The sequence below is a fragment of the Eubalaena glacialis genome, chromosome 7, assembly GCF_028564815.1.
Source record: "Eubalaena glacialis isolate mEubGla1 chromosome 7, mEubGla1.1.hap2.+ XY, whole genome shotgun sequence".
Taxonomy (NCBI): Eukaryota; Metazoa; Chordata; class Mammalia; order Artiodactyla; family Balaenidae; genus Eubalaena; species Eubalaena glacialis.
Window position 1 is genome coordinate 78,214,822 of NC_083722.1, and position 24,198 is coordinate 78,239,019.

At 39.2% G+C, this 24,198-nt stretch overlaps 1 protein-coding gene across 1 annotated transcript in view; it reads left to right on the forward strand.

The window, feature by feature from the left end:
* CACNA2D3 (calcium voltage-gated channel auxiliary subunit alpha2delta 3) overlaps positions 1–24,198 on the forward strand; it is a 791,777-nt gene that overhangs the window by 203,177 nt on the left and 564,402 nt on the right. Inside the window, exon 4 of the mRNA XM_061195439.1 lies at positions 18,153–18,212. Coding sequence (XP_061051422.1) covers positions 18,153–18,212 — 60 coding nt within the window. The remainder of the gene's footprint in view (positions 1–18,152; positions 18,213–24,198) is intronic.

Genomic DNA, 24,198 nt, shown 5'->3' on the forward strand with positions numbered 1-24,198 from the left:
CACCACATATAGAAAAGACACACCTGCCTGTTGTTGGCTTAAATAATGTGTAATGTTCAATTATTATGGCATGGGAATTACTTTTGCCACTACTCTGTACTTTATCTAGAAGACTTCTGGAAATAAAAGAGGAGTTAGGCTTACTTTTGAGAATAGCCCTAGGGCTAGAAAATAGTTTGCTCTGAAACGTGGAAAGCAAATGTTAAATACATTTTCCCCTAGGTCAGAAAATGTTTAAACCCATTAGGATGCAATGATTAGGGATTTAAATTGGATTCACAGGAGATATGCAAGCTCCACATATGTACTAGATTATTTTTTTTGGAAATGATGCAGGCACTTTGCTCATAAAGTAGAGTAAGTCTTCTCAATACAGCTGAAAAACTAAGAAATCTTTGAGAAGGGCCTATGCATTTCACCTTGGAAACTACTAGCTTAACTATTCAATAGACATGGTTCCTGCATTTTGGACTAAGCTTTTCTTAACTTTCCTTCCTTTTCCTTCTTTTCCCAGAGGTCTCCATGTGAAAAAGGCAGCTGTTTAACTCCATACATATTTGCATTATTGCAGGTGATCTTACAATTATGGTTAAGATTCTCAGAAGATGCTACAATGGTTATAAAGAGAAAAGCAACCTCAAAACAGAAGGGTGCTACAAATTCAAAGCAGAGAGCAAATAAAACAGGGACAACAAAGCAAATGTATTTTGCATGTAAATGTTGTGGCAGAAATCCAGGCACCTGCCAGATGGAAGTTGTTAGGAGTGACCATAATGGTTATTGACTGAGAATTCATCCATCCTCTCCAGTTCACATTTGATAAACTGCCAAGTCTAATTCTCTTAGTACCAACTTACCTTTTCTAATACGTTTCCACTCTAACAGCTGTCCAGTCATACTGCTTAGAGTTTTTTAAACTATAGGACTAAGCAGTGTTTCTGTGCACTAAGTTTCATTCAGTGGACTCACTTGATCCTCACCAAGGAAGACGTTTCTTTACAATCAATTAGCAAAGGCAGACAACTCCTGTGAATGTCAGCTCTGCTGCCAACCCGCTGTGGGTCCTGGGATTCTCTGGCCATCAGTACTCAAATGCCCCTGTCTTCTTTGAGGTGCTCCTACGTTATTGTCTCCAGGGATGTTGTTCCCAGCCCTGAGTGGCCTCCCTGAGAGCCAGCATTTAGAAAAAGGGAAGCTGAATAGTTGATTTCTGACCACTCATAACGTAATTACAAGAAGCCGCTGTCAAATGCTGCTAGTTCAAGGGAAGTGCAGGAATCATGGGGAATGGTGGCAAAACACCATCCCAGGGGAATAAGTCAAGAGAGAAGTACAGTTTTAGAGGGTTTTGAAAGAGCCCTGACCACACACTCTGCCCCCTAACCTGGTACCTGGAAGAGCTCATCCCAGTTTTTTAGTAGTCTCTTTTTAAGCCTTGCTAACTTGCCTTCCCAATAAACTTACCTTAATTGAGCCAGGCTCTTCATCATGTTTTCCCAGAGTGTCCTGGGTTATGTGCCCACTGGCCCCTTTGGTCTTTGTAACACTCTTTTGCTCCTTCCTTGTCCCTGACCCTGTGGAACATTACCTACCATCTGCATGGTTTAGATGCCTGCCCACCTTGACTTCTGGTAGTGGTCTATCCTATGATTCACCACCCATTGTCTGACTGTTGCTTATAAGATTAGTTATCAGCAAAGTGAAAAGCATTATTGATGGTTTTCATTGAGTACCTGCATGTTAAGAACTATAATGTATTAAACAGCATAAACTAAGTGGTTTGTCTTAACGAAATATTGGTAAATGAGGGAAATTATATAAAGAGCACGATTTTATTAGAATACATGGGCACAAGTTGGTATTCTTGTTTTGACTTATTTTATTAACAGTTATTATTTTAATGCTTATTTTAAAGGTAACACGTCTGAGATACCTATCACGTTCATCATATCAAATAGTAGTTATTTGATTACATATTTGTCTCCTTTCCTATTTTGTGCAATCTTTAAGAGGAGGACTGTGTCTTATTAATCTTTGCTTACTAAATAATACTTGAACTTCTTCTGAGAGAGAGAGAGAGACAGAGAGGGAGGGAAAACCCAGGTGAGTCACTGATCTCTTTTGGTTCATATAAGCTTTAATTTTCAACATATAACCAGCATATCTGCTGTAATCAGTTTAATAATCATCATATGTGTCCTGAAGCTAATATTTGGGGGTGTGTTCCCCTTTTAACCTGTTTCACTTGCTATGCTAATCACCCTGCTTACTTCACCCTCCGCCCCCCAGTGAAAGCTTAATTAACATAATAGAAATAATCACAGATATGTATACATATGATGTATCAATATTCAAGGACTATGGCAGGTCACTGAAAGGGTTGTCTTTTTTTTTTCCCCTAGGCCTAAGACTTTACAAAAGAACATTTTTCTTTTAAAAAAAGCTATAAAATAAGTTAATGACACAAACCTTTTTAAAAAATAGTGGTATAGAATAGGACTAAGTTCTATTGTTAGGTGTGATTAGACTTGGCAGTGATAGAGCCATTGCTGTACTGGGGACCATCTGCATGGTGTTCAGTGCTGTACACACTGCTCCAAGCAGCTGGCATGGGCAAGCTGAGGCCTTGTGCTTTCTCATAACTTCTTTCCCTTCGTACCGTCGCCGTCCCCAGTGGACCCTGGCCCCTGATCGTCTTGGCTCACTTTTCCTCCAGCATCTTTCTGAACTCATTTAGGATGAAGTTCAGTGCTTACACGAATTAGTCCAGGTTCCTACCCCACACTGGCCCCAGCTCTGCTCAGTGGCCTTGTCTAACTGCCCAGACTGGTGTGCCCTCCATTCCCAAAACCACGCCTTGGCCTTTCACAGCTTTTCCCACTTGGGATATCTGCCTTCTTTCCTTGGAACCTGCCTAAATCCTAGGCACCTCTTAAAGTTAGTTTAGAATTCATCTCCAATCTCTTCCTGGCCGCCGTATTGGAGAGTCATCACTCCATTCCTCTCTTACACCTCCTATTAGCTGGACCCCTTGTTTGAAATGAAATCCGGCAAATAGCATCAGGGATAGTTATTTATTATTGTGAGATGTGACTACAAATTCCTAGAGAGCAGAGACTGCCATAAGTATTTTGCAGCTCCTTTCAGTGTCTGGCCATGTTCTTTGTATATAGTAGATGCTTAATAAACATTTGTTGACCAGTTGGTTTCATGTTCCTTAAAATCAGATGTTCTTAGTTAATTTAACAATAGAGGTTTTATTTTACTTTTTCTTCTTGATGTATCATACGAAAGATGGGAAAAATCTATTTGGAATGTGTTGAGATATAAATAAACAATAATAAATTATTATAAGCCTTCCAAAATGTTGTTGCTACTCTATGAGCTTTTCCTCCATTTGGTGTTTACTTTCTCAAGAATCAAGAAAAATCTTAATTAGCACTGTTTGTATGTTAGCTCTGGATTGACCTAGAATTATGCTAGATACCATTAGTTATAATTCTTAGACTCCTGTGGTTGAGTGTTCACGCTACAACACACTTCTGAGGATCATTTTAATATACTTACTTTTATCTCAATAATATTTATTTAGTGTTTCTTGTCACAGTTATTGCAAATGACAGTAATTTAGCTAGTTAATCTGAAATGTGTTGTGCTGAAAGTACATCAGATATCCTAGTTAAGGATCAAGTAAATAAGTAAGTCTTTAGAGGAGATTTAAATCTCTTCACAGACTTGCCCAGTGTCACAGTTGGTGGACAAGAACTTTCCCTCTGTTGATGGTGATTGGCCATCACCAGGTTATGTTCTATGAAGACAGGTTGTACTCGCTAAGCTGGCAGATGTCAAGGAGTCATTTGTGCTTTGAGGAACATCAGACAACAATACATATTTAATTCCATCCTAATATACCAAAGACACTCTTTTTTGGTGGCAGTTTTATTGAAATATAATTTACATACCATACAATTTACCCATATAAAGTGTAAATTCACTCTAAGTTTTAGTGTATGTATATTTATATATTATATTTAGTATATATATTATGTACGTTTAGTATATATATTAAATCTTAGTATATTTACAGTTGTACAGCCATCACCACAATTAAATTTAGAACATTTTCATTACCCCAGAAAGAAACCCAGTAACTTTAGCTATTGTCCTTCAATCTTACCATTCTCCCCAGCCCTCCATCTGCTAATCTGCTTTCTGTTTCTATGAATTTCCCTTTTTTTGGACATTTCATATACATGAAATCATATAATATGTGATCTTTTGTGACTGACTCCTTTCACTTAGCATACTGTTTTCAGGTTCCATCCATGTTGTGGTGTATTAATGTACATCATTACTTTTTATTGCCAACTTATATTCCATTGTATGGATATACCACATTTGTTTATCCATTCATCAGCTGTTGGACATTAGGGTTGTTCCCACTTTTGGGCCATTATGAAAAGCACAGTTATGAACATTTGTGTATAAGTTTTTGTGTCAACTTAGTTTTTCATTTTTCTTGAGTGTTTACCTAGGAGTGGAATTCTGGGTTGTATGTTGAGTCTGTGTTTAACCTTTTGAGGAACTGCCAGATTGTTTTCCAAAGTGGCTGTATCATTTTACATTACTGGGAACACTTTTACTGTGAGAAAATGGATCACATTATAGATAAAAGGATTTCTACATTTGCAGACTTGTGAGTACATTAATTCACATTTCTGAGTTTCTCCCATTGATATTTTTTCTAACAACTTTATTGAGGCATAATTTATATCCAATGCGATTCACCTCTTCTAAGTGTAGACTTCAGTGATTTTAGTAGGTTTACCAAGTTGTGAGTGCATCACAATAATGTGGCAATTGATGCACATCACATTGTACATTTTCATCACTCCGATAAGATCCCTCCTCCCATTCCCGTTTATTTGACTTATCCTTACTCATTTAATTTTGTGATTTGTTGGCGCATGTGGTAGCTGAGCCAAAGGGCTGAGTAAACTTTGTGGCTAACAAACGTAAAGTTGAGAAATGTTTATCAACTTAATTTTTTTTTAAGTTTGAGTAGGTTCACAAACTCATACTACAATTTTGTAATCCAGATAGCCCTGAAAATTGAAACTTTTTTCATAACTCATTTGGTAGAAACTTGATCTGAATTGACAGGTGGATATGTATAATATTTATTTGTTCTACTTAATGTAAATAATCGTATATCTTACTACAGAAATATTAATATTTGACTATGGGGTGCTGCCTCAGCCCTCACTGGGGGTGATTTGTAACAAATATGTGATACACATGTATCATTTTACCTTTGTAAAATCATTTTACCTTTCTAAAACCCAAATAATACTGAACTAGCGTAGCATACCTGGCGCCAAAGTTTTCAGGTATGATCTTGTGGACCTGTGTTTGGTTTTAGCAGTCAGCACCTCAGGGCCTTTGCACTTGCTGTTCTTCTTCCTGGGAAGCTCTTCCTCCAGATAGCCTCTGGGCTCCTTCTTTTTATTCAGGTACATGTTGATTTTGCAGGAATCTCTTTCCTGACCATCACAAATGTTTGTGCCCCTGTCACTTTCTACCATGTCACCTTGTTTTGTAATCTTCATGGCACTCATTCTGATGTGATCTAATGCATTTGTTCCTTTGCTTGCTGTCTTTGTTTCTTCCAACATAAGCCCGTGAAGGCTAGGTTCCTGGCTGTTGTTTCACTGTGGAGATGCTCAGGAGGCACTGAGCAGTGCAGTGTGAAGACCATGCCTCCTGGCTGTGGCAGCCTGTCCTTGCTCAGTGTCCTGCTGCTACTGAGCTGATTCTGCTCGGTTCCCTATGGGGATCGAGTGGAACTTGACCTAAAGGACACTTCTGAGCAGCTGCTATCAGACCACATAAGGCTGTTGCCTCTCCCAGCACAGAGAAAACTGGATGTTTGGTCTTGACTCTTGTGCTAACCCCTTGTCACCATGGAGAAAGTTCTTTGAAAGGTCTCCAGGCCTGAAAGGGAGGATAGCTCAACTGTGAGAGATATTAGGTAGTCGTCAGCCTCCAGATTGTTTTTTTTTTTTTTTTTCGTCAATGATAGATTTGCATCCATGTTTTGGGGACATGAAGAAAGCTGTGACCAGAACATCAGTCTCCTTTTCTCTCACCAGATAAATAGGTGGTAGGCACGGTTTCTGATATAATGCAAAAGATACAAGGGTGTATCATTTCCTCCAATCTAGCTCTTATGCCCCTCTCTTTATACCTGGTTTTGAAGCTTAATACTCATGATAGTCAGGATCTAATCAAGACATCATGTCGTCAGTTTATTTGCTTGTTAGACTTAAGTCTTTGCTTAAGGACCAGTTGAGCCAGCTGCTAGTGACCATGGTTCCAAGGGCCTATGTCACACCAGAGGGCATCCACATTGGCATCGATGGTCCGAGTCTTTATAGCAGTTTAGCCAACTGGGAGCGTCATGAGTTTCATTCTTAACACCATAACTCATTCTCTGGTCACTTTGGGGTGGTCCCTTCACCCCTCTAAGACTGTTTCTCATCTGTGTGATGAGGATGTGATAGCTCCCTAGGGGCTTATTGTAGAGCTTAAATGGGCAAACATTTGTAAAGTGTTGGCATAAAGAAGGGACTTGATTGTGTTCATTTCCATTTTCTATGTCTTCCTTGGACTTAATTTGCTCAAAATAATTTAGCTCCTTTAGAATGTTAAGGGGAATTTAAAACCCACCAAAGTCCAAATGTATTTTATGAATTTACTGAAACTGCATAGACTTGCTGAGATTCAACTGCTTTGATTCACAAAGTGGACATTTTATATGGTTGAACTTACTACTTCTCTGTGTGTCTATTTTACAGTACAAGAAGGGGCTGGGTATTTGGAGAAAGGCAAACATAGAGTGTCAGTGTGTTGTCCATTTTGTTTGGTCCTGTAAGAGCATCGGAAAATTACAAGAGTCCAGACTGCAGGGCATGGCCGATGAGGAGGGAGCATGTGTGAGCAAAGCATGATGAATGTCAAAAGCAAGCCTGGTATACAAATGAATTGCATAGACATTTGAGAGAATTTAAGTTTTTGGTCTTAGTTTACTTTTATGTAAAATGGATTTAGTCCTTCATTAGTTCTGTCTTTTCTTCATTAAAAAAAATCCTCGAATCTTTTACCACTAGCATGTGTTCATATATCTGCTTACTTGATTGTCATTTTGAAATAAAGTTATAATTAAAGGTTGACAGAGCAGAAAGAGAGTTGAAGCAGAGAGAATAAAGTATATGAATAACTTTCCAAAAATTCAAACCTTCTGTGTAATTTCAGTTCATTACCTGGGCATTAAAAAAGGGAGAACCAGCTTATCATTTAAGCTGGCTTCTCATCCTTGGAAATTTTAAAATGGTAAGTCTAGTTCCAAAGAGTGAAAATGTCATTCCTTGAATGCAAAAGGAACATATATAAAGTAGAAGGAAAAATAACAAAAAATGAGTTGAAGGCACACACACTTCATTCAGAACCAGCCCCTTGGTTTACTCAGCTCCCCATGGACTTAAAAGCTCATATATACACAGGAATCTGCCTCCAGGATTGGTCCCCTTGCTGCACAGTGTCTTAAGTTGAAGCAGTCATTTTCTTGAAAGTATTGGGCAGGGTTGAGAGTGCTGGCTTCAGGATCTTATTTCTATTGCTGGAGGAGGGCCTTTTCTGAGCACTCTGAAGCAAGGGACTTGCATAAAATGTTTGGGGACCAAGATCATGGAAAGAGTCTTATTTTTCATCATTCATTCTTGATTTCATTTGAAATCAGCTTCACACATATGTATAAGCGGTTAACTTTACCTTAGAGGAGTAAAAGCCAGCTTGGTCTGATATCCCCGGGTTCGTCAAAAGTCAGGAGAGACCCAGGCCATTTTCATTTTTCAAGGTTCCCAGTCTGTTATGAAATGAAGAAATGACAAAACATAGTTGAAAATTGTGTTATATTTTAAATATTTACATTTAACACATTACTGTTTGTTTGTTTGTTTTAACAAAGAGTGCTTATACAGTGTAACTGAGCTCTCCTCAAGAAGTAAAGGATACAGTAAAGAAAAATTATAATGCACCATAGGCTGTATGGTCCAGGAAAGAGATGCAACTTAAAAGAACTTCTCCTTCCAGTGCTATGGTTCTCTGTGACTGTACGTGTGATCTTTTTAGGAGGTTAGTGTAGAAAGTCTAAGTTTAAGGCTCTTTGAATTGGAGGCCTGGGCCCAATGGCTTTCTGGCCCATGGGAAGCATCCCAAAGCTACCCTGAACTGAGTCTGCAGGGAGCTTCCCATGGCAGTTCTTATTACTGCTTTTTGCTTATTACTGCTCACATACTGTGAGCATGTTTTCATCTTAAAACCTTCCTTCACTCTGCATTCCCTTCCTGCTACGCCCTAAGCCTCTCCCTCCCTCCCTCCCTCCTCCCTTCTTTCCTTCCAGTCTAGATATAGTAATCTAATCTATTTTTTTCAATACTGCTACCAGATTAATTGAAAGATGACTTAAATTTCAGAACTGATAATTTTGCTTTTATGCCCAATTAGACCTCTTCAGCTCCTTACCCTCACTGCAGTGCACAGAGCATAGTATTCCTTGGCCTTGCTCATTTGGACCCTACTTGCCTGCCTCTTTGCACCCTTCTCCCCACATCACTGACCTTCCCCATTCCAAACTACCTACAGCTTTGCAGACACATGAGGCGTCTTCCTTGGAGCCTTTCCTGCTCCTTCTCCCATCATTTCTCTTGGCCACTTGGCTGACTTCCACTCATCCTTTAACTTAGACTTACTGTCACATCATTTATGAAACCTTCCCCACACATAACTCTGCCAGGGAATGGTGCCGCATTCCCTGGCGGAGTTATCTGCTCGCTACTTTGAGTTGTCATAACACCTTAAACCTCTCTGCTTTTGGTTTCACCATGTGTAAAGTTGGGATACTGTATGTGCTTTCCTTTATAGGATGGTTGTGAGGATTAACTGGATTAATTGATTAAAGCACTTAGAACAGTTTGGCACTGGGATAGGAAGTGTGAAACTAAATAATTTGCTGTTATCACCTTGTGGGACCTCCTGTAATAGCCCACACTACACTGTCTAATTACTTGCTTCTCCTCCCAGCTGAACTATGAACGTGTTGGTCATCTTCATGGCCCAAGCCTCTAACATAATTCTTCTCATATACTTAATTATCATCAGCATTGTCTTGTCATCATCATCAACAATAATAAGAGCTAACGTTAATGGACATTCACTGTGTACCAAGAACTTTTGCCCAGAGTACTCTCATGAAGTAGCTGGAGCCAGGATTCAAAGTCAGATTGTCTGACCCCAGAGCCTGCTCTTGGACCAACATGATATGTTCCCTTCCAAACTGAAGTTGCCTGGTAAACATCTGGATGGATGGATACAAGGAGAGAATAGCAATGGAATTGAAATAGCTTTTCCCCTGCGTCATATTTACATAAAAATCCATCTTGAGTAGGTAATAATCTGACTAGACATGGAAATTGTTACGTATCTCTCTATTTTCTTTTCTTCTTCTTTTTTAAATTTATTTATTTTAGTTATTTATTTTTGGCTGCATTGGGTCTTCGTTGCTGCGTGCAGGCTTTCTCTAGTTATGGAGGGGTGGGCTACGCTTCGTGTTGGTGTGCGGGCTTCTCATTGCAGTGGTTTCTCTTGTTGAAGAGCACAGGCTCTAAGTGTGCGGGCTTCAGTAGTTGTGGCATGCAGGCTCAGTAGTTGTGGCTTGCGGGCTCCAGAGCGCAGGCTCAGTAGTTGTGGTGCATGGGCGTAGTTGCTCTGCAGCATGTGGGATCTTCCCGGACCGGGGATCAAACCTGTGTCCCCTGCATTGGCAGGAGGATTCTTAACCACTGTGCCACCAGGAAAGCCCTATCTCTCTATTTTCAAGGAGAAAGAGAATTTTCCTTCCCTGGCTACGGTTGGGGCCCAGGGGCTGGGAGCTGCCACACTCGCTGTCCAGTTCCATGTCTCACAGGTACCATCCATCAGAAGAGCTTGCTTTGGCAAACAGCTTAATTTCTGTATTTGTGCCATTCTGAGGACATCGGTCAAACCTTTGATAAAGGCGCTTGCCTCATTCCATTTTCAGCCTGACTGATCACAGATTTTGCTGCTGAAGCTAAAAAAGAGAGTCGTGGATTCTGAAAGCCAGTCCTTAAGGAACAGGTGCACAGCCTTGTGTTTGAGAACACAAGGTTTGGAGTCCTTTCGCTGGCAGCAGAATTACTCTCACATAACCTCCATGTAACCGTGAACTTGAGGATTTGTTCCAAGTTCTCTCCACATGCGAGCCAACTGTGGGTGGCACAGACTCTGTGGTCTTTTCCTGTTCCAGTCAAGCTGTGTTATGCCTGAAAATCTTGTCTCCTCCCCTGCCCCTTCATCATGATATCTTATATTTGTGTGGAATCCTTCAGGAAATGTTTTGTGTGTACATGCTCATCAAATTCACACATGGAGATACAGACTAAAGATCGGATAAGAAAACCAAGACTCAGAGAAGTAAAGATTTTCCCAGAGTCAAATAGCTACTGAGTAGGAAGATCTGGATTCAAACCCTTGTTCCTGGGCTCTGAGACTGTTCTGATTCTACTGGGCCATAATGTTTAAAAGACCAAAAGCTTCTTGAGAACCAACACTAAGTCATCTCCTCCTTAGTGTCGCACTCAGTTCTTGTTGCTGTTCTGATTACTGAATGGGTTCTCAACAAATACTTGTTAAACTAAATTGAACAGAATTGATGGAAACTTGTTGCTACAACCAGGATTGGAAACTCTCTGTAGGGTAGACATCCTCTCCAGTATTATCACCTTCTTAACTTGGCTGCACCTTATCTTTCTTCTTCTTTTTAAAAAATATTTATTTATTTATTTTGCTGCGCTGGGTCTTAGTTGCGGCACGCGGGATCTTTGTTGCGGCACGCGGGATCTTTGTTGCGGTATGCGGGATCGTTAGTTGTGGCATGCGGAGTCTTTAGTTGCGGCGTGTGGGATCTTTAATTGGGACATGTGGGATCTTTAGTTGGCGGCATGCAAACTCTTAGTTGCGGCAGGCATGTGTGATGTAGTTCCCTGACTAGGGATCGAACCCGGACCCCCTGCATTGGGAGCGCAGAGTCTTAGCCACTGGACCACCAGGGAAGTCCCCTTATCTTTCTTATTTTAGGCAGATGTTTACATCTTCCTTAGCTAGTTGGACAGTACCTTCAATGCTCTGCCATTGTGGGTTGCAGTCAAAACCTCTGAGTCAGCTCTGGAAAGATGTAATTAAGGGCTGGAACAGAATTTCATTCACCACTGTCAGGGCCCTCAGTGATAGGTGACTTCCATTGTGTAAAACAAATGTTCATCCTCAAACTGACATAATGTCATAGTTCTTTTCATCTTGGACTTGTCCTCTCAGGAAGTTAATGGGAGTACCATTGCCCACAAAGAAAAGTGTTCAGTTATCTTGGAACTGAAGTGTTTGGAGGGGACTTTACAGGGTTTATGGTTAAATAGCCTTGATTTTGGTAATTCAACTCTAAACCACTCCCAGGAGGACTACATAAGCAGAAGACCATGTTTTAAAATGCTGGATCATTTGGAAAAGTTTACTTGGGCAGAAAGATAAGGTTGTCTTTTCTTCCTGTCTCCTCCCCAGCTGCCTTGGCCCTTGGGTAGCCTTTTGAGCAAAGTTTGGCTGTTTCCATCTTCAATAGCTTTGCAAATGTTACATTTTGGCAAATGTAGCCTTAGATGTAGAATGAGATGACTTTGGTTTGGAAATTGGCCACTCATGTTGATAATAGCTATTAATTTAATCAGCCTCAAATTGATAACAGGTATGTCCTGTGGAAACAAAGATAATTTTTTCTTGATTGTGATCAAGTCTTCTGATGTAAACTCTAGGCTTATTTTGTCTGTAAAAGGCTGGTGTAGTCTTATGCAATCTGAAAGAGACAGGAAGAGGGAGGTAGAGGAAGGGAAGAGAACTCTCCCCACATATACAAGATGTGTTTTGCTCTATTGTTCCATTACCTGTTTTCTCTGGAAACTTTAGAGATTAGCTTTTATAATCCACTTTGAAATGTTTGCTGTTTTTAAAGCAGAAGCAATCTTTGCAGCTTTCAAGCAGAAGGTCATTTTATACAAAATGTTCATTCTTGTGCAACAAAGCTTATTTCTTCTACAGGATCAAAGAAATAATGAAGGCTCCTTAAAAGTTGTTTTTCTCTAAAGAAATGATCATCTTGATAGTTGGTGATTTATATGTGCCTTTCCTATTGGAATTGAAAAGCGAAAACATTTGTATCAGTAAGGATTACTGAATATTATTAAGCTCTCAGATATTACTGTAACTGCAGTTTCAGTGTTTCAGAGTGTAGGGAAAGATGTCTTGGATTTCTTTTTGTCTAGTTGATGTCTATCTCTCCAGGTTATTCCTTTGCCCTGGTTTATTGCCTGATGGTCATCCAGCCATTGATGTGGTCTCTGTGTAGGTCTCTGAGATACAGCTGTTTCTAGAACAAAGTACTGGAAGTTTTCTTGTCTCCAAAACTTTGTTTACAATGTTTTCTTGGGCTGGAACACTGTTTTAGCAATGTCCTGTTTTCCTTTAGGGCTCAGCTTAAATGTGCCTTTTTCTGGGAAGCTTCGTGGCCTATTTTTACCATAATTTATCACTTAGCCCTTTATATTGAAATAACTATTTTCCTGTGCATGTCCTCCATCCTTCTGTAGACCACCTCATGATGTGCGGTGGCTCATTGGTGATACAAGTCCTTCAATTACTCTAGCTACAAAAGCATCAGAGATTAATCTACACTGTTACGGAGTGATAAAAACTCTATCCGGATTACAGAAGGGAAGGGATTAAAACACCAGATGGAATGAAAATGTAAATTTAAATATCTTACTTTTTTCCCCCAGTGTAATGATTCTTAAACTGTTGGTTTCTGACTGTTCATACAAGAAAGGAGTGTTTGAAATTAGTCCTGGGACAAATCTCATTTTGTCCATATTTCTGGACACATCTTTTGATGCAGTGATGGCATTTAATGAGAGAAGAGATTTTTCATTTTTATTTCTAGGATCAGTTGAGTTTGAAATCTGTGACTGTAGAGAGGACCTGGGTTTCCTCTGTCCTTACCTCTTCAGATGGTCAGCATGTCAGGTTCAAGTCCTGCCCTGTAACATGGTGCTAGGATAGTATTCACCCAATATACACACTGATTGGCAAAAGGTATAACTCTTACTCCATCAAACTCTAGTCATTAAAACAAAAGCCACTAACTCTTGTGTAAGGAAAAGATGAACCATGCCACACTGGGTGTGTTTGTGACAGTAATTACTACTTCTACTTGATCGCTCCATTTGGCTGCTTTTCTACATGTTTAGCTCTTATTGATTTGAAGGAAGACTCACGTGATCTCTCATTCTGGTATTAATGACAATTTGATAACTAGCTCTAATTTAATCATTGATGCAGCCCAAATCCATGTTAATGATTACACATTTTCCTTAGAATCCCTTCAGTTGAATTTAAGCATTATTTGAGAAAGAGTACTCTTTTGAGTAAAAAATGGCAATAAAAGCCTGGTATGAGTATTAAATGTGTTCCTGCAAAACACAAAATGAAAATCACTGAACATACTAAGTGCTTTGAAATCTTTGTTAAATTCCAGCATCCCATGATCACAGAATTTACAAGCAAAAGCTTTTTAGCTTTAACATGAGAAATAAAAATAACTTTTTTTCTTTGCTTTTCATATGGCTTTTATATTTCTGTTTTAAGGATTTTTGGCCATAGTTGCCCCTGCTCCAGTTTTAGGGATTTTTATTAAAATTTTTTTCACTTGTACACAATTTGTTCATCTGATAGAATCAGTAGGAGTCCAGTAATAAGTTACTCTGGTTGTGGAACCATATTTTCCATTACGCTTCCCACTTTTCATCGCACATTTCTTTCTCTCTTTTCTCCTGTTAAGCCAAAATGATCAGGAACCAAAAAATGAAATACATGTAGAACAAAAAATCATTTTCTTCTTCTGATCCAATTTTTACTTTGACTTGGTGTCCTATTTTCCCCCTTCTGGAACATGACAGAGATTTAAGTGTTTCAGGGGAGGAGATGGGAGACTGTGCCTTCTGTATTGTTGCATGGATGTACGTGGGGTCATTGTAACAAGAAATAAGAGGTGATTTTAAATGAAATGTTTTAATATCCCCATTATTACCCACAGCTATAAATACTATCCATGGTCCATGGCTTCTAGCATTTCTTATATATAAAGATAGCTTTTGTTTGTATTGATTCCACTAAAAAGGAAGAGTTATTTAGAAATCTTAAAAGTCAATGTAATGTGTATCAATTGATGAATTACAGCTTTTTAGCTTGTAGGTGCTTTGTTCCAAGGCCAGGATGTATATTCCGCTATATTGTTACCATTTTTACTGAGTAAGGAAATGTTTGGTCATTAAGGGGGAAGGAATATCTGTGGACAAAACTGCTGCTTTCCCTGACTTCAAAGCTCAGTTTTGAATATTAGTCTTCAAAGCCGTTTTTACTTCCAGTGTTCAGTCCTAATTAAAAGCCACATTCACAGTTCTGTAATCCAATCTGCAGATCCAAAAGGGGAATTCATACAAGAGAAAATTAACTTACTATTATTAAAAGAACACTGCCTCTCTGATGGATATAATAGAGTAACAGTTCTCCTCAGGCTCAGTGGCAGTTCCTTATATAATAACTAAAATATTAGCACTTTTAAATTGATTTTTCATGCCTGCAAATAATGATCAAACTTATTTTAAAAACGTACTTAATTTGACTTAGATGATAAGGATATTTGCTCAGAAAGAGACATTCTGGGCTGTTATTTTCTACTGGCAAGCATCAGAGCTGGAAGTTGAGTGGTTTTGATTTTGTTAATGATGATTCAATTTATTTTTATTTTATTAACAATAGGAACTCTGTCCCCAGGACTACTCTGTTTTAGGTAAATTTATGGCACATGATTTCCTTATTAAATAACATTTCTTTTAATTCATTTATCTTTATAAGAGTGTTTCAAGAAGATCGACTATGCTTTGTTCTTTCCAAAAGGTACCTAGTTCTTGATGTTCTGTTTGTCATCATTGTGCATAGCAGCTGAGCCTGTTCTTGGTGTGTGTGTGGGGGGTTCCCCCTGAATTCTCCCATAGAATGTAGGCCTGTCTCCTGCTGGCATCAAGAGAGCAGATTGGGATAACCCCATGGCAAGAAGGGTATGTCCTTTCAAAGAGTCCTGTTCCAAAGTACTTCTGTGCTTCACATGAGGCAGTATTAAGTGTGGCTGCCAGTTGACTATCTTTTTATGAATCATATCTCCTAAAGCTCTGTAGTGAGCGTGATGGGAAAGTATCTTTATGAAAACAACAAATATGTGAGATAAATTAAGTTAAAAAAAGGCATGTAGCAAATTTAACTAGAAAATGAACGTAAAAACTGGCCAGCAGGATTAAAATTCTCATGGGCTCACAGCTCCACACAAAGAACAGTGTTCTGGCTGATGTCAGTGGTTTGTACAATATTACAGAATTGTTTCCAATGTGTTATCTTCTTGTGCCCCATGGCTTGTATTGCAATATTTGTAGTTGAAATACATTTCATGTTATATTACACACAAATTTGTTATTGGCATGTATGTGTGATATACATGTACATACATATAAATGTAAATAAAACGTTAGATATGAAATGAATTTCATGCTATGTTCTTTCATGATAACTTCAACTTGCTTATTATTTCTGTCTTGTTCTCTTATTTGTTGTTCCTATACAGCTTTCTTTTTCTTTTTTTTGCATTTCCAATTTTTCACTTTTTTCAATATTATCTGTCTTGATAATTGAGAAATTTTATTTTGTTCTTACCTTTCGGTCATTTGTCCATTTCATCGACATTTCTTCTCTGGGTTCTCAGAGTGCTTAGACACCATGAGAAAATAACTTCTATGAGTTTAAGTAAATACAGTCAGAATGAATGGGTTTTTCTGATATGTCAGTGTTCAGAGATGCATACTATTTGTTATACACACTCTGTAAAGCTCAATATGTAAATGTAATTTAGAATGTATATGCATGATACATGCATATACATTCTAAATCAGTTACAATGATTAAGAAAATAAGCTCTCACATAGATTTCTTAAATCACTGTCAGTCATTTATTTTTCAGGGTCCACATTGATACATTTGCAAATTGTGTCAAGTAATCACAGGACACTAACAAGCTTCATTGACTAGGATGGTTCCAAGAAGACCACAACCCATTGAAAGTTTGGGGCCAGTGTGTCCAGTCTACACAGATAGTGTCTCTCCTTTTGCTTTTTCTCTGTTTCCTGTCCTCTTTGTTTTATGCCTCTCTTCTATAAAGTATTTTATGTCTTATAGTGGAAATACATATATATATATATATATATATATATATATATATATATATATATATATATACAGATTTTAAAGAGATAAATGAGATTTAGGAAACCTTGGAGGGTTGGTGGTGCTCATAAATCAAGGGGGTCTGGGGTGAGTGCTATTTATAGTCAGTGGCTCTCAAACTTCAGCAGCTTCTGAATCACCCAGAGAGCTTGTTAAAACAGATTGCTTGGCTCAGCCCCAGAGCTTCTGATTCTGTAGGACTGGGATGGGGCTTGAAAATGTGAGTTTCTAACAGGTTCTCAGGTGAACCTGATGCTGTTGGTGGGGGACTGCACTTTGAGAACCACTGATCTGGGATCGCCTTTTCATGTGTTTGGTATGAGGAAACTGAGAATCAGAGAGAGGAAGGGCTTGCCCAAATTTTGCAATGGTAGGGAGTTGCATCTTCACTAGAATTAGAACTGGATCTTCTGACTCTGGCCCTGTAATGTTCTCCTGGGGTCTGTTCTTTGATTGACCAGAGGAGAAGCCTCTTCCTGACTATCTGAAGAGAATGTGGGAAACCAGATTGGCCACCTCTCCCAGATTCCAATCTATGGGCAACGCTGGTGGAGAGAGAGGGCTTTAATGCTCGTACTGGTGCCTAACTTACCCAAATAAATTTCACTCTCTTTATTTCCATGTCCAATTTAATATTATAATTATTCATGGAACATTTGTCTGTTGATTTGTGATCATTTAGAAATTAATACTAATGTCATCATTTTTGAAACAAGGTCTGTTAAATTCAGTTCTATAATATGTCAAGAAAAAGCAAGCTAAAGACAGCATAGACTACAAGAATAACTGTGGAAAAAATAGAAATGGTTGAATTTTTTACTTGGATCTAAGGTTTTGCTTTCAGTTCAATAAAATTTCAGTGAAATAATATTTCACTAAACGAGTTTTCTGCAATATCCTGTAGCATACATTTTCATGGTGGGAAATAACTTACTGTTGGAAAGTTCAAATTAAAGAATAAATGATTTGATAGTTGACTCATTGATGTTAAATGGAATTTTATGAAATTATTTTCATAATAATATGAATTGGTTGAATTTACTTAGCTAAGAAGAATAACAAGAGTTGTGTACTTACAGGTGTTGCATATTGATTTAATTTTAGTGATTTTTCTTATTGGGATGCAGATTGTCAAAGTGGCATTGAGGTACCATTAAATTCAAATAACTGTCACCTGATAATTATGTACCAGAGCTGGGTGCAGAAAGAATTGACCTTAAATAATTGAGGGAATTAAGTACTATTTCTAAACCATTGGGGAAGAAAGCCCACTTAGAGTTAGACTGGATTCAGTTCAATAAATCTTGACTAAGGGCCTTCTATGCTTAAGGAATGCACTTTTCTAGGTAGGTTTTGGAGTCCATATCTGGCCTCAAGGGCCAGTGTCTTTGAATTTTTACGAAAGTGGATGCAGAACATACGTGTATTTATATACACATATGATTGGATGATGAAAGCAAAAACTAGACTTTGACACTGATGTTATTTTCAGTTTCATGGAAGCAACGGCACCAGGTCACAGTTCACATGCCATGATATGATCTGTCATTTTTGGGCAATGGAGAAACTTCGGTCTTTTCGTGTTGTTGAAAGGGGGTTGAGGCTACGGTTCTGATCCTTTGTGTTGCTTTCTATCTTGCCAGCGTCTGGTGGAGGCTGCAGAGGAAGCACACCTGAAACATGAATTTGATGCAGACTTGCAGGTAACTGATTATAGTTTGAGTTAAATTGTTTTGTGTGTTTGTTGCCAAAGGAGAAACACTAGGTATACTGGGAACATGAGGGTTCAGAGGTTTGGAGAGAAGGCTCTTGAGAGAATGGTACAGGGTTGAAATAAATGTGCCTATTTTTTGACAAGACAGGACAGTGATCGTCAACCATTTTCCACTATGCAAGTTACAATAGGTGATAACACACACTTACATGCATGTAACCAGGTTTCCTCTCTAATTCTGGGGGAGTTAATCAGTCAACTGACAATAATCACCAGAGATTTTAATGGTAAATTGATAAGATAGATGGCAGAATATATCCAAATCCCTCTTCCATAGCTGCATTTTAAGTGACTGAAAGCAATGTTGTTATGTATGGATCTAACCTTGAATTGACTGTTAATTATATTTAAAAATTAAATCATTCACAGACCTGGGATTTGAACATCTGCTTAATAACTTTTTGTTGTGGATCTCATATCTAATCATGGCACACCTGTGTCTGGTTGAGAAGGATTTTGATGCTGTCATGTATATATAAAACATAGTTAAAGGCAAGAAGTGAATTGAATAATACTTGGAGGTTCCTTTGGGTCCCTCCAGAAGGAAATTTCATCTGTATTGTCGTTTTGGGTTTGTGACTTTTCCTCACTGCTAGCAAAACAGGGGTGAATCTTAATTCCTTAAGTCTGTGCCTTGCTAGAACATATCTCTTTTAGTGCCATGTGGTCACAATTAGGAAGTAGTGTTTATTTTGCTATGTTTTCATTTATATGGAAAAGATAAATCTTCAAGCACAGAAAAAGATGGTGATACCAGAGATAGCCTTTGGCTGTGTCTCTGTCCCATGGTTGTACCTCTTGTAAAAGAATGCACACTCAAATGGGGTAATGGAGGAAAGTTTAATAAAGAAAATATTTACAGATGTATGGTAAGAGAAACCAACAAGCAATGGTGTTGTACCCCCGGGCAAGCCACACTCCTGGCCTGAAGGAGCAAGGGGAGGGAGTGGTTTCTAGAACCCAGGGAGAGTAGCTATATGGAAAGGGTAATTGATAGAGAGATGGTGAGCTAGTAAGTGTAGAATCTGGGGAAAAAGATACACCGATAACTGTCTCTAGCCTTCTGATCTCTTGCTGGTACCCACCATTGGCTGAACCCATCTGTTGGTGTAGTTGATTTGGTTCAGACTTTCTGAGGCTTTGGGTGGAAAAGGGTGAAAAATGGGTCTGGAGGGGAAACAGAGAATATCAAGCCCACCATTGGGGTCATTTTCAGTCATAACAGCCAACGTGTGAAGCACATGGAACCAAGAATGTAGCCAAGCATGAGAGGCTCCAGGGGGAGGCGGAGAAGCCCTGGGGACTGTTGGTAATACCTGGAGAGGAGTGGGGAAGCCAGCCCCGCTCTTAGAGCAGAGCTACAGAGAAAGAGCAGAGGAGTCAGCTGAAAATAGCAAGAAGCACCTTGCCTTCCTATAGCCACACCAGGGTCCATTTGTTGGTCACATTTGTCTTAAGTGTGCCTCCCCTTCAGAGGGTTTGGACTTCTTAGAGTGGACCAGAAGGGATTTGATGAAAGCATCAGGAAGCACCTTTTAGGTCTGAAGATTGTAAGGATCTCTTGAATGCATTGCCAAGGGAAACTATGTCTCCTTGGGAGTTCCAGAAGCCTTTTCAGGAGTATTCTGTTTGTAAATGACAGAAACTCAACTCAAATCAACTTAAATTTGATAAGAATCTGTGAGTCCAGTCTGATAATAAATAAATAGATAAATACATAAATAAAAGAGAAGGAAACACTCTTACAGTAGAATGCCAGCTACTAAATGTAGAAGAAATGATGGAGTTATAAAATTATGGTAATAATTGATTCAGGCAAGAATCTTCAATAGATGCTAAAACTAGCAGGTGAAAGTTTGATGAAGAACAGGACATTGACAATCTCAACGTATCTGCCCACAAATTGCTTATTAATTACAAAGGGAATTATAGCAGCTTTATTATGGATAAACCATTTTAAATAGGTAATCAAAGGTAATATCATCAATAATGACACAAAGAAACAAAGTGCCTTCAGATGTTATGACCAGAAAAAATACAACAAAGATTTCCAAAGGACTCTTTTGGAAAATCTGGTGTTTATGTTCATATAGTCAATTTTATTTTGAGATCAGTTGTCTACAAAAAGTAACTGGGTGAGGGAGGGAATGATTAATTGACTTGCAGGATTATTTATCCTTCAGGAGAGAAAAAGTGTTCTGTGGTTTAGCTTAACTAACTTTAGAGCGCTCTTTTTTTGTCCATCTGAAGCAATTGTTATTTTCTAAGAGTGCTCTGACTTCCTTCCTATGATTGATCCTTTACAATAAAATTCTGGGGCAGCACACTGATTCCCTTGTCAAATGTGGTGATGGAAACACGAATGCAGCATGAGTATCCCTCTCAAAAAAAATAGAGACTGAGAGAACGGGTCTCTGGAGTCTTACAGTTTTTGTTCTCTTGGGAACAAAGAAGATGGGCCCAGTTTTTCCTCCCCCATTGTCATCTGTTCTGTATAAGTACAAGACGAATATCAGAGGCTACAGCTGTGGTCTGAGCACAGAGTAGATGTTGAAATAATCTGTCAATATTACAGAGTGTCATTCACTATCTGGACCATGACAGAATGTTCTCTGGGTCAGAGTAAACCATGTGCACTTTTGTGGAAACCTGGAAAATAGATGATTTGGAGAAAATGGATATGCATCAAAGAATGTATGTCTGCTTAGATGAAGGTTTTGAAGCTGTGAAACATTGATGCTGTTACGCGCAAGTCTGTTAACAGCTTGGGTGTCAGCCCCGTTGCTCTTCCTGGGGTAGCAGGTCTGTGTACAGGCTCTGAGTTTATTGCTACGACGGTCCATTAGAACTGATCAATTGTTAATCTGGGTTCCACTGACCTCTCTACAACACCTGCCAGTGGATTGTTTTTATCAAAAAAATTTCAGAGTACCATCTGCTCACCATGAAGTAATGTTGAGGAGGTTCCCGTGCTATTAGCTCGGGAAGAGCAGAGGGAGCTGGGAGTCTGTTTTCATACAGAAACAAAAATGTTTTTGTGACATTTCCTAAACTGTACAGCTTCAAGTTACATAGTCTTAGCCCCCACTCCACCATCCCATTTCCAAAATAAAAAAGAAATGCTGGATCTGCCTCTTCTTTCACTTTAGATTGGAGTCTTCGTGTCTTTGCATCATCATGTGCTTTAAAAGTGAAGAATTTGTTTTTCATTGGTAGAATCATCAAAAATTACCAAAACAAAGTCATGCCTCCTTATTGTCAGGGTTTTATTTATCATTTAAATTTCCTCTTACAGTTTCTCCAGAGGTTTAGCCTTTTCCTTATGAGCTTATAGCCTTGACATTGGTAGTCCCTTCTGTAGGTCCTTAAATATGGCACTAGGTTGTTAGTTCTTAACAAAAACTATGTTGGGGCAAGAGGCAAAATACAGCCTTTGAAGGGTAGCATATGTGAACAACCCACAATGCAGTGTCCTGCACACAAACCAGAGCTGCGTGGGTTCATTGGCTGGAAAACTTTCTTGTGGACACTGGTGTCGGTTTAGCCCTTGGGCTTGTCCCCCTGTATGGTGTCCTATGGATTCCAGACTGGCCTCTTGGTTTTGTTCTTTGTTCCCTGATATTTCCATTAGGGCACTTTTCAGTTAGAACTGATGCAAACACAGGCCTTGTTAAAATGGCATCTTCCCTTTTTTTAACTGCATGCTTTGAATTAACATAGATTTTTAATGTAAAGCACATATGAGATTGATAATTATAAGAAAAGAGTTTAAAAACTGTCTGAATTATCACATATGATCATTTGAGCATTTCATTCTCGTTATGTTGATGGCGCAAGGGTGGGGTGGTGGGGGCAGCCCCTAGCCCTGATTATCCTAGCTATTGATTAATTTCCAGAAAACTAGGTCTGCGCATGTAGTATAATTCAGAGAGAAGCCTTCTCCTCTTACTTATTCTTTCTTTTGGGGTTTTTCTACCGGCAGCGAAGAAGAAAAAAGTCCTTTTGACAGTTTACTAAAAACCTGCTTATCTTTGAACTGCAAACATATTTTCTTTGAAAGCTGTCTTAAATAAGTGCCAATTGCACAGAGCTGGTGCACAGTGGGGAAAAAAAAAGAATTGTGGTTTTGAATTGTGTACCCTACAGAAAGCTTTTTGATTACAAAGTTTTCTACAATAATTTTTCTTTGTTGCTTTGTAAGTAGTAGGGGGAAAAAGCCTGATGACATTCAGAGGGATAACAAAGTGTGAGTGGAAGGGAACTGGGGGGCACGCAGTGTCCTGAACATCCCCTCCTGGTCACTGCCGAGCTGCTGTCACCTATCTTGCACACACAATGTCCTGATTTCAGAGTTGGGGTGAGAGGTTTGGATTGGAAGTGATGTAGAGACCACTGATGGGAAATCTCGGGGTGGGACGGCTTGTGATACTTGCTAGAGCATCTTCCTCCACCTCGTTGCCACTGCCTGTTGCATTGGGAGGCTGTGTTGAAGGAGAACCCAGGGAGGAGAAAGGGGTGGCTCTGGAGCTCCAACATTCCCTTTAGAACATCCAACATTAGCCACTGGGAGAAGGAAGCCTTTCTCAGAAGGCTTAGGAAGGGCATCTAGCAAACAGCGGAGTAGAGCTGTCGTTTTCCTGACAGCGTCTCATTGCTGGCTAGTGAGGCTTTGCCCTGGGGAAAAACTGTATGTTGTGAAGGAGAGCAAAGGTCAGGTTTAGCAGATGTACTTGCTGGGTGGAGGAGATGACTGTCCTCATGGGGTTTCTCATGTATTTCTGTTAAGCCCCAATCCATCCTTGCTCTCTTGGACTGAGTGAGGTGTTGAACTCCTTGCTGAGGGAGGAGGTGGAACACGGAAGACCCAGACCCCAAAACTGGAAATAGATTTTTTTGTAGAGATAGCTCATTGACTTTTCTGCACTAAGCAAGAAAGATAGGGTTCACATCTATAGGAGAAAGAAATGAAAAGAGAAGGAAATTTTCACACTTTTTGTATTAAAATAAGCCCCTCTTTTCTGATGTAATTTATCAGGGGATGCTTTTTTTTTTCTTTTCTCTTCCTTTTTCTTTTTATCAGCTTGGCCAGGGTTCACAGTCTTCTGCATTTTAAGATCTTACATTAGATGTTTCTTAGTTAGGACTTGCCATATGTCATTTATTCACAAGACTGATATGTAAATAGTTTCTGAGGAATCTTTAAGTGTGAGCATTTAAAAGTCAAAGTAATTTCTTCGTTGTTACACGCACACACACTGTCATTTTCGTGCATTTGGCTAGAACGTTATAACTTTTACAGAGAGAGCTTTGGTCTAGAGGTCTGAAAATAGAGGTTCTGGTAGTTCTGGGCCCAACTGGACCATTTACTTGCTCAAGGAACTGATTGCTCATCCATAAAAAGACAGATTGTGATATCTAGATGATTTCTAAGATCTCATTCATCTCTCATGTGCCAAGATTTATTCAACAAATAGTTATCAGTGATATCCTGTGGGTCAGGCACTGGGTTTTGGATATGGCCAAGAGCTAGACAGATGCTGTCTTTGTTCTCATGGAGCTCACGCTCTAATGCGAGTGACAGATTTTAAAGACATGATGACAGAAATAATTTTAAAATTTTGATCATGATGAATGACATGAAACATAAGCAGGGACTTCCCTGGTGGTCCAGTGTTAAAGGATCCGCCTTCCAATGCAGGGGACACAGGTTCGATCCCTGATTGGGGAACTAAGATCCGAAATGCTGTGGGGCAACTAAGCCCGTGTGCCACAACTACTAAGCTAGCGCATATCAACTAGAGAGCCTGCGTGCTGCAAACTACAGAGCCCACGTGCTCTGGAGCCTGCTCGCCACAACTAAAGAAGAGAAAACCCACGTGCCACAACTAGAGAGAAGCCCACGCGCCGCAACTAAG